At 42.9% G+C, this 11274-nt stretch overlaps 1 protein-coding gene across 2 annotated transcripts; it reads left to right on the top strand.

Moving 5' to 3' along the window:
- Positions 1-85: 85 nt before the first annotated feature.
- stat1a (signal transducer and activator of transcription 1a) lies at positions 86-10618 on the top strand. Of its 2 annotated transcripts, XM_058050788.1 has the most exons (24): positions 86-188; positions 655-785; positions 1903-2047; positions 2124-2219; positions 2301-2384; positions 2459-2537; positions 2615-2706; positions 3418-3569; positions 3629-3787; positions 3880-3972; positions 4052-4111; positions 4187-4207; positions 4306-4396; positions 4484-4525; positions 6775-6864; positions 6941-7039; positions 7208-7343; positions 7445-7500; positions 7581-7678; positions 7772-7911; positions 8890-9078; positions 9155-9230; positions 9313-9409; positions 9484-10618. In XM_058050788.1, the coding sequence occupies exons 2-24, from the start codon at positions 658-660 to the stop codon at positions 9511-9513; spliced, it is 2253 nt and encodes a 750-aa protein (XP_057906771.1). In that variant the 5' UTR covers positions 86-188; positions 655-657; the 3' UTR covers positions 9514-10618. The 2 variants fall into 2 exon arrangements, with proteins under 2 accessions (XP_057906771.1, XP_057906772.1); XM_058050789.1 differs by lacking the exons at positions 86-188; positions 655-785 and having other exon boundaries at positions 2022-2047; positions 2285-2384.
- The last annotated feature ends 656 nt before the right edge of the window (positions 10619-11274 follow it).

Here is an 11274-nt window from a genome sequence, read left to right as displayed (position 1 = left end):
ATTAAGGACGGAACAGCCGCCATTCCGCCAGCTGATTGGCTATCATAAGCTGGAGGCGGAACTTTGTCGGGTGTTCTCGGCGGTGATTGGATTACTTGCGTGAAACCGACAAACAGTCTGACAGATTCGTTGTCGGAACAAGGAACTAGGTTCACTCGTCACACCGAGCCTTCATTTACCTTCAAACGGTAACTTTTTCTATGTATTCATCTCTACCCTGGCAATGTTGAACAAATGTCAATATGTTCTTTTATGGGTTGCTACTGTGATAAGTCGCTCGTAAGTTTGCTAGCTAACTGTAATACTTAGCTTGTGTACATTGCATGCGATGTGTTGATATCGCTGATGAATGTACTACTGTGTTATATGAACGATATAACGTTTTATTTTTTGGACTCTTCAATTATAATAGTAATATAATAAAGCTCAAAACCGTTTACAATATAGGGGTGTCCGAACTTTTTCCACTAACACAGTAAAACCAATCTAATATAAGGCAATATATGCTAAGCTATCTGAAAATAATATTTTAGCCTTTACTGTATATGAGACAAAGTAAATCCATGTAATATCTAATATATATATATATATTTAAACATGCCGGTGTCGCAGGTTTCTTCTGATAAGATGAATTTTGTTGACCATGTTCACCAGGAGATGGCGCAGTGGTGCAAGCTTCAGCTGCTGGACTCCAAGTACTTGGAGCAGGTAGACCAGCTGTATGACGACTCCTTCCCCATGGACATCAGACAGTACCTGAGCAAGTGGATTGAGAGCATAGACTGGTGAGATGACGCCAAACTTCTGCAATACCTGACATCTTATCCAATGAAGAATCATACAGTGGTCGGCTGGGGTAAACATGCAGCAACGTCCAAACGCTCCTGATTCCAAACCAAAAACAGACAAACACCATAAAACACACTCAATGGGAAAATGCTGCAGTCATAAAAAACACTACAGCATCAAAAACAAGCTTTTAACATTGTTGCACATTTACCCCTTATAAGGCCGAGCAAAATATATAGAAGGATGTTTTTTTTCTCAGTTTAGGAAAAAACTAAGCTGAATAATCTATATTAATCCATCATTGCAGTGCTTATGGTTGTTTACATCCAAATATCACTGCATTTTATGTGTTTATGTTCTTTTATTGCATTTATTTATGGATGTTTGTACACAATCAGAGATGACATTTAACATAATTAAACACCTCCGGATTCACGGTGTACAGTGGGCCATGTTTTTTGAACGCGCTATGCCGGACTTTTCCAATCAGTCAGGGAAATAAAACTATAAATTACCACAATCTTATGCCAACATTGAAGCAGCAAATTATTTATACTTATACTGCAAATTCGGTGGCCAACGCAGGTTAGTAGGACGTTAGTAACGCGGTTATGTTAAACTTTGCATCTTCTGCATCATAAAACAGGTTTTCAAAAATAAAAATAATTTGTGAACGTGTACTCCTATGTACAATGTAATATCAAGGCCACAAAAGAAAAGAAATCTTGAGGTTTTGAGGATAAACTTGTAAATGTACAAGTAATTTGCCCAAGGTCAATAGCTGGGCAATAGTGTTAAAATAAACTGAGATTTTGAGAATAAACTCCATAAATGTACGGGAATAACGTTGTAAATTTACAGGAAAAAATGTTTAACTTGTAACCAGACATTGTCTGAGACCGTTGGCCTTGGGCCTGTGGGGGGTGGGGGGGTTAGTAAAGAACACGGAAGTGACAAACTGCTTGTGCAGACCCGTAATATTACGACTTTAGTCTCAAAATTGACTAAATAGTTTGTACACCGTTGGGTTAAACAGAATAGGCAACCTCCTCAAGCATGGTAGCGGATTTACAAGTACAAGTATTTCCAGTATTTGTGTCTTGGCCACCTCAGGGATGCCGTGTCAGCCCAAGATTCATTAGCCACCGTTCGCTTTCATGACCTCCTGGCCCAGTTGGACGACCAACACAGCCGCTTTGCCCTGGCAAATAACTTCCTGCAGCAACACAACTTCCGCAAGATCAAGAGGAACCTTCAGGTCAGAATGAGCTGGACGTTCTACTCCACTTGGAATGTACCGCTTATTAACCTTGTCGTCAACATGACTTTTCCAGGATAGATTCCAGGAAGACCCAGTCCACATGGCCATGATCATCTCCAAAAATCTGAAAGATGAGCGCTTCATCCTTGCCAATGCAAAGAGTGCAATGGTAGAACTACACTTGACTCAAATAAAGCTTTAGACAGTGGAGTTGAAACAGAGTATCCGCTACAGATGTGTCATTCTGCAGGAAGGTGAGGACACTATGTCAGCCATGGTGGTGGAGAAACAGAAGCTGGACAGCAAAGTGAAAGAGATGAGAGACCAAGCTCAGGTGACATACTACATCCAAGCCGGTGTGTTCTGCTTCGGGTTAGACTTTGGTGACATGTCAAATTTGTGTCTCAGATGGTAGATCAGAACATCAAAAATGTGGAAGATCTGCAAGATGAATACGACTTCAAGTTAAACACGTGGCGGAGCAGAGGTGAAACCTGCCTCCAAGGCTCAGAAGCGTAAATGTGACATGAAGGAGGTGACTTAGAAGGTTGTGTGTTTGTGTAGAAAATGAACTTAATGACATGATGCCAAAGGAAGTGGAGAGGGAGAAGCTGATCATCGGTAGGATGTGCTTGGAGCTGAAAGCCAAACGGCAGGTTTGTTCATCAGAATTCCAATACCAGTACAAGTACAATGAAAAAAAAACACTAATATACCGCAGTCTACTATTGCGACATTATGGTATTCTGCACTCTGTGTATGCCAGTGGCCCCGCCTCCACCCATCCAGACAAAGAGACTATATGTCTTGACAAAAGGGCTCACTCCGTTCATGCCATTGTTCTATGGAAAGCACCAAGGTGCTGAAACCAATGCTCAGAGTGAGCGCTCGCCCTGCCTGTTTGGATGTGGGAGGAAAACAGACAATTTATTGAGCCCGGCAAAATTGTCACGTTATGTTTCATTTATTGTGTGATTAATTAATTAATGATTAATAATGAAAATTAAATGAATGAAATTTTTAATGATTAATTAATTATTGTCTCAGGCGACAGGGTTTTATTTTTTACTGAATGACAAACGTCACTTTTAGTCTCAGGAGATCTTGTGACACCCCTAATCATGATGAATTAACTGTGATTAATCTGATAGCAAATTTAGCAATTTTTACTGTAAAATGGGCGCTACATGGATAACATTACACTTTACAGTTGACATCAAAACAAATTAGTTTCTACTGTACATACAATGCTCAACCACATGCTCATTAATGTTGTCTTCATTCACCTGGAGCATTTTGACCTATTTCCCACTCGCTATTTGTCTCAAATGCGGCCTAGTCACCCAGCCTCCTCCCTCTCTCATCAGGAAGTGGTGTTCAAGCTGACTGAGCTCTTGAACATCACTCAGGCTTTACTGACAGACCTGATCTCTGAGGAGCTGCCCGAGTGGAAGCAGCGGCAGCAGATTGCCTGCATCGGTGGACCACCCAACGCTTGCCTGGACCAGCTGCAGAATTGGTGGGTACTGTCCGACCGTCTGATCTGCTGGATACATAAAACTCTTCGTTCTCTTGCAGGTTCACCACGGTAGCAGAGACACTTCAACAGGTCCGGCAGCATCTGAAGAAACTGCAAGAACTGGAGCAGAAGTTCACTTATGAATGCGACCCCATCACCCAGAAGAAAGATTTCCTTGAGGCCCGAGTTCTGGAGCTCCTAAAGCACCTCCTCACCAAGTACTTATTCACGTCTGGGTTTTTGGGTGATGGTTCATCCATTGAGGTGATGCATCATCGAGCTGTGTGTGTGTGTGTGTGTGTGTGTGCAGTGCTTTGGTTGTGGAGAGGCAACCCTGCATGCCCACCCACCCACAGAGACCACTGGTGCTGAAAACCTGCATCCAGTTCACGGTAAAACTGCGGTAAGTAGCGCCTCTGCTGGCGCTTAGTTGGCGTTTTGAAAAGAAGACACAAACATCCCACCGTCTGCTGTGTACTCAGGTTCCTGGTGAAGCTGCCCGAGTTTAACTACCAGCTCAAAGTCAAGGCTGTGTTTGACAAGTACGATCTCACACTTGCTAGCTGAACCACTGCGTTATCGAACTTGTTGTTAATGAGCCATTTTGGTCTTCTCAGGGATGTGACAGACAAGAAAGGGTATGTCTCCAAAGCGTTGACACATTCAGTATTCATTCGAGTATGTGATGTTTCATGCAGAGGACAGTCCAAGTGAGAGATGCACATGTGTCTCTCAGGTTCCGCAAGTTCAACATCCTGGGAACGAACACCAAAGTTATGAACATGGAGGAGTCCAACGGCAGCCTGGCAGCAGAGTTCAGACATCTGGTCAGTGTTTTGTATCATTGACAGTAGCTTATAGTCGAACAGAGCATCTTGATGAACTACTGAAAGTATGTTTTGTTTTACACACAGCAATTAAAAGAACAGAAAGTGACAGGAAATCGAAACAATGAGGTAAGATTGTTAATTCTTTATTTTTACCTCTCGGGTCACGCCATGAAATATGCAGTCAACTTTGGTTTTCTCACTCCGCAGTTTTGTCGAAATGTTGACCAAAATGTTTTTGTACAATACTGCACGTACCAAACTAGTCCGTTTGCACTGTGTTGTATAGTTCCTCGAAGTCGAGTGTCCAAACAAAGCGCCCTGATTCAACATCTGTGCTTGCAACATCTTCATAACCAGTTACACGGCCAAAGAAAGTTAAAGAGAAAGAAGGTGATAATTCAAATGAAATCATGAAGTGTTTACTGTGTGAACGGAACTGCAGGAGTCTGTTGGAGAATGAGCTCCGCTGCCCCTGTTGTCCATGATTGGTTTGTCCATGATGGACAGCTGTCTGTTCAATGTCCTTCATCGCCTTCCTTCATCGCTTGTTCGGCTTTCTGGATCAGTTTGTCCATCCAATTCATGTCCTTTTTGCTGGTGCTGCACACCCAACCAACCACAGCCAAGTACAGGCCACTGGCAACCACACACTGGTAGAACACCTCCAGCAGCTTGCTGCACATATTGAAAGACCTAAGCTTCCTCAGGAGGTCTGCTCAGGCCCTTCTTGTAGACAGTTGTCCTACTGGTCCAGTCTGCAGTTCATGTGGACTCCCACACGAACTGTGGTGCGGTGCCCCTACACTACTGACCACAGTATATATCTCAGGGCTCTACGTTAAAAACAAAAATTACTTGCCCATGGGGAATCCTTAAGGTGAGAACTACTTGCCCGAACTTGCCCCATGTAAAATGAAAAGTGCCATAATGATATCATATATCAATATATGCTGATAATTCATCAGATAATAGTACTGATGCATTGTATTTGGAGGAATGTCTGAAAATTTGTGGAGATGTATGTTAACATGGCAAGCCATGCTACCTTACACATCGTAGTCGTAGTAAGCAGTGATATTTATAAGTTGTTCACCACAATGAAACATTTGACACATTTATGTACTAGTAAAGTGTTTTTAATCCAGAAAAAATGCTCAATGATCAAACAATAATTTGTGAAGCAAAGGTGAGAAAAATACACAGAGAAATGGAAGCGCTAGATTTTGTAGCTTGTGCAAAATCAGCACTTGGTATTGGATCTAATGGGCGGTGTTTCATTGTGACCACTTCAAATTGTCACAGCAACGTGATTCACTCACCTTTGCCATCATTTGATTTGCTGCCGCTAATAAAATACTTGTTTAGGAGGCACTGTTTCATCACTTTTTGGTGTTTTCCTTCAGAAGTTGTTGAAGAATTAGACGATGTTGGCAGGGACGCCATGATAGATGTTTTCCTAGTAAAACGATCGCTGATTGGTTGATCGCGAACAAGAACGGGTGTGGGTAAAACGCGGATTGTGGATTACGGACCGCGGTCTAAATAAACGATTCTGATTGGTCCATTTCAAGATTTGCAAGGATTGGTTTGCAAATTACCACCGGAATTACGCAGTCCGTGTTTTACCAACACCCAACAAGAACCGCTTTAAAAAAAACTCTTGGCAGTACGGCATGCTAAAGTGCACTTGCCCGACGGGAATATTAATGATTGGATTTACTTGCCCGAATTTTGTTTTAACTTGCCCCGGGCCATCGGTACAACGTTATTGTCGAGCCCTGTATCTGTGTCAGACAGTATTTTAAGCATTACCAAAACGTCTGTCCTTGAGTTAATATAGCAACACAGAAAACAAACGCTACAACTAGCGTTAACTAACTAACTCAAAAATAAAAATAGAAGCGGCTCCAATATATAATATTAGCTTTCGGTAATGGCCTGATGCATTGTGAGCACAGCGCTGACACACTATGAGCGAGCGCGTGGTGAAGCTAGTCATCAGCTGATGTGGTGTCACAATTCACATTATGTAAATTGATTGGTTTTTGGAGTTTTTTTCCAGACTGCTTTATGGGCAGAATAGGTGCATCGTATTACATGCATTCTTAGCTGACTCTTTGTATCTGTTTTTATATCTTTAGAAGGCATACAAAAGAGAAAAGATGTGTGTTCATGATTGTGGACGATTGTCAAAATGTCTCGGTTCCTGTTGTCTCGAGGCAAATTATCCATTAAGCTTGAGCTATCCTCTTCATCACGCAGTAGTCCAGCCTTTCCAAAACCTGTCAGTCATGGTGGATGGTTGGTGTCCAAAAGAAGCTGTAGTAATATTTGATCAAACGTACTGAAGATGTGTGCTCTGTTTTTGTGTTTAGGCACCGCTGGTCGTCACAAATGAGCTCCACTTGCTGAGCTTTGAGGCGCTTCTGCAGCTCGGCCAGTCTGGAATGACCATCCAACTGGAGGTGAGACGACGAGAGTTGAGTGGAGGATTAACGATGAATGAGTCTGCAGATGATGAGATGGTTGTCGGTGTCTCAGGCGCTGTCTCTGCCCCTGGTGGTGATCTCCAACGTGTGCCAGCTGCCCAGCGGCTGGGCGTCCATCCTGTGGTACAACATGCTGACCAGTGAGCCCAAGGTGACCACAAAGATGTACACAAGATGTGTACATTATGAATCTTACAGGCTGATCTCCAGCACTGATTCCAGCAAGTTCCTGGGTTTCAAAATGAAAGCTTGCATGCTTGAAGTATCTAGTTGAGAATGTTTCCAGACCGTTCTCATCCATAGCGTATTTCCTTCACAGAACCTGCAGTTCTTTTTGGCTCCTCCGGCGGCAAAGTGGTCTCAGCTCTCCGAGGTTCTCAGCTGGCAGTTCTCCTCCGTCACTAAGCGAGGCTTGAGCCAGGAGCAGCTGAACATGCTGGCCGACAAGCTGCTGGGTCATAACTTTGTGTAGCACTTAAAACATAAACATATTCAAGTAACACAATGGTGGAGTGTCTTATTGAGCTGATGAAAAGGGGACTGTGACTCTCTGCAGGTTCCAAAGCTGACAGGAACCCAGATGGGCTCATACACTGGAACAAGTTCTGCAAGGTGACAAGACCGAAATAATCACACAGCTCTTTGGAAGTCTGATTGCGTTTGAACTAAAAGCGTGATCTGCTTGTGTTTAGCCACTAAACAACAATGACAAAGCAAATTCCTTCTGGTTGTGGATTGAAGGCATCCTGGATCTGATTAAGAGACACCTGCTTTCTCCCTGGAATGACGGGTGAGTTCCACCTGTTCAGGACGGTGCATGGGTTGAATGCGAAGCAGCTTGGATCACAAAGCGAGCACTTCTGCTTCCTGTATGTGTGTGCAGCTTCATCATGGGATTCATCAGCAAGGAGCGTGAAAAGGCTCTGCTGAGCGACAAATGTCCGGGGACCTTCTTGCTCAGGTTCAGTGAGAGCAGCAAAGAAGGAGCCATTACCTTCACGTGGATCGAACATGACATGCACAGTGAGTAGGCCATCTCTTCAACCCATTCATATTCCCATACCCATCATCCACGAGGGAAATCAGCCAGTACCGATGGCGTAGACTAAGTGGAAATGTTTCAATTGACTTCAATTGAAAAAAAATAAACCATACGATCACATTCATTCATTTTCTAGCGCTTATCCTCACGAGGGTCGCGGGGGTTGCTGGAGCCTATCCCAACTGTCTTCCGGCGAGAGGCGGGGTACACCTGGTGGCCAGCCAATCACATGGCACATATAGACAAACAACCATCACACTCACATTCATACATATTCATATTCGGCCATCTCTGTGTGGAGTTTGCATGTTCTCCCCGTGCATGCGTGGGTTTTCTCCGGGTACTCCGGTTTCCTCCCACATTCCAAAAACATGCTAGGTTAATTGGCGACTCCAAATTGTCCATAGGTATGAATGTGAGTGTGAATGGTTGTTTGTCTATATGTGCCCTGTGATTGGCTAGCGTGTACCCCCTCTCGTCCGAAGACACCTGGGATAGGCTCCAGCACCCCCCTCCGCGACCCTCATGAGGATAAGCGGTAGAAAATGAATGAATAATTTTAAACATCATATTTGTATATGTTATATCAATTAAAATATTAAAAAAGATGTATAAATCAATACATAAATATCATAATGATAAAATTATGATTGCAAAACTGAGCAAAAGTACACAGAAATGTGGCTGGTTGAACAGGAGTCCACCAGAAAAGTCGCTGTCTTCACTGTCTTCATCCTCTTCCTTACCCACTAAAACTACTAAAGTCGTCCTTTTCAGTGTCAGAACTGGACAGCCCAGCAATTCCTTCGCCACAAACCCCAGCGGGTCATCTTTCCACTCCAGTTACCCCAAAGAGGAGACATTATATCATAACATAAGATAGAGATAGATAAGATATTTAAGACATTTTACTGTATCTTACGGCATACAACATGATTGTCATGTGACTTGCTCAACAGACAAGCCCATCTTCCACTCGGTGGAACCCTACTCAAAGAAAGACCTGAATGCAGTCCCGCTGGCCGACATCATCCGCACCTACAAGGTGATGGCGGCAGACGACATCCCCGATAATCCGCTGCGCTTCCTCTACCCCGACATTCCCAAAGACCTCGCATTTGGGAAGTACTACAACAAAAGCTCAGAGTGTAAGCCTCAAATGATTCCCTTTTATTGTCCAAGTGCATGGAAGGATTGGTAAATGTGTGTCAACATGGCATCCAGCTCCAGAGCCCATGGACGTGGAGAACACGGAGAAGACCGGCTACATGAAGACGGAGCTTATTTCTGTCTCGGAAGTGTAAGTGAGCCGTTCCAATTTTTTCCGGGTGTCTGCACTGATCTGAACTCATGAGTTGATGGCTTGTGTCACGGTCGCACAGACATCCGTCCCGCCTGCAGGAGAAGATGATGCCGATGTCACCGGAGGTCTACAGGTTGTTGGAGCAGTCCGTCAGTCCCGCAGACCTCAACGATGCAGTAAGACCAGCGTCGGAAGGCATCTCAGGGTGAAATCATAATGAAATCATTATTTTTTTTCTGCTTCTTCACAGATGAATGCAGACTTTCAAGGTCAGAAGTGAGGAGGTGTGGACTTTCTTAAGAGGTCATCAACACTTTGTGTTTAATGTGCTTGCATGCCAGCTCCTCTTTGTCTGTTATTGGTGAATTTTGTGTCAGGTCAGAGGAAAGACAGTTTGTAGCTTAGCATATAGCATCCGGGTCAAACATACCTGGAATATATGGTTGAACATTCATTGATAATTCAGTTTATCAATGAATCAATGAGTTTATCAAATCAACAAAGTATGGGTTTGTTTTCATGGGATGACTCAAGGAAAGCCTTAAAGTAGCTGGTATCTGTTGTACTTAATGTATATAGAATGTAACGTACAAGTAAAAAGCAGGGTGTGTTGACCAGTTGACCTTTTTCCAAACTATTTATGAAGCAACATAAAATACCGCCACATAACAAATTGAAAAGTGTACTCGACATTATAGCAATCAGATTATTGTATTGGCACAGCGTATGCACAGGCAGCGTGCTAGCATGGTATATAAACAAATATGCACATTAGCACCCAATAACATCAGCAAACCTTACCTTTATGCATTGTCATGGAGTATCAGTGAACATGAAGTGAATGAAAAACACAGTATAATATAGTATAGTATACTATAGTACAGTATAAATATCATTGTGACTGAAATTTTGTTTGTGGTTGGGGACGAACCGGTGGTAGGGGACCCTACCACCCCACCCTTTACCATTTATTTACTTAAATTTATACAAACACAGAGTATAACATGGGTCAAATGCAGGCCAGGGCTGGGTGGGGGAGGGGGGTCGCTTGCAGAGATTTGTGTAATTGAGAGATTCCTCCAATGTAAACTACTCCAATGTTGTGTATATACCACAAAGATCCCAACAACCATTCTTAAAGGGGGCCAGGTTGGACCAAAAGTCAATATATGTACATTAGGGATGTCCGACCATATCGGCCATAAATAATTATCCACCCAACAATCTGATATCTGTTGATATCTGTATTGGGACCTTCCCTATAAAATATTAAGCATGATAGCAAACATGACAATAACTGTAATGTACTCAATTGTGATATGTAACCATAATCTTATTGCCGACTTCACCATCACTGTAATAAAACCAACAGCATGACAACACCATGGATGAGTCGGTGAGTTATGTGGGGAAGTACTCATGTACTGTGAGGGTGTATATATATGTGTGTACAGGTATCTGTAGGTGCCTGCAACCCACCACACCTTTGTAGTAAATTTCTTCCATTTCGTCTTCCAAGTGCTATGGTTTCATTTCCATCAGCTGTCACAACCGCTTTTTCCAGTACATGTCTGCGTTTTTTTTTTTTTTGCTACATGAACACACGAGTCCGTTTATATACTATATATACAGTCTGGGCAGTACTGGGCGCACAACAGTGTATTCACTGGCCCTGATCTGAGCGTAAAATAAAGTTATGTACAGTTTATATACATTTTGATTAAATTAATGAATATTATTTACTGAAAAAGTAAGTGCATGGTTTCTAGAATCTGCTGACTATCATGGCGACCAAACGCGTGCGTAGCGTACTACGGAAGTGGAATAATTATCGTCTTTGGTGTGACCGTACTCATGCACTCAAAATAGAGTGTTAATTATGGAAATCAGAGGTTTGAGCTCAGCCAATGACTACGTTTTTCACAAAACTGGCTAGTTTAGTTCATCCTATTGGTTAACAATGAAAGCCAAGCCAGTCTCTTCGTCCAATCATTTTTTTACATTTCTGGACCGTGCTCCAATCACGTTCTTTTGTTGTTCT

This window comes from Doryrhamphus excisus, chromosome 16, assembly GCF_030265055.1.
Source record: "Doryrhamphus excisus isolate RoL2022-K1 chromosome 16, RoL_Dexc_1.0, whole genome shotgun sequence".
In the NCBI taxonomy this organism is placed as follows: Eukaryota; Metazoa; Chordata; class Actinopteri; order Syngnathiformes; family Syngnathidae; genus Doryrhamphus; species Doryrhamphus excisus.
Note: the sequence above shows the minus strand (reverse complement) of the source record. Positions and strands in the feature narration are given on the sequence as shown.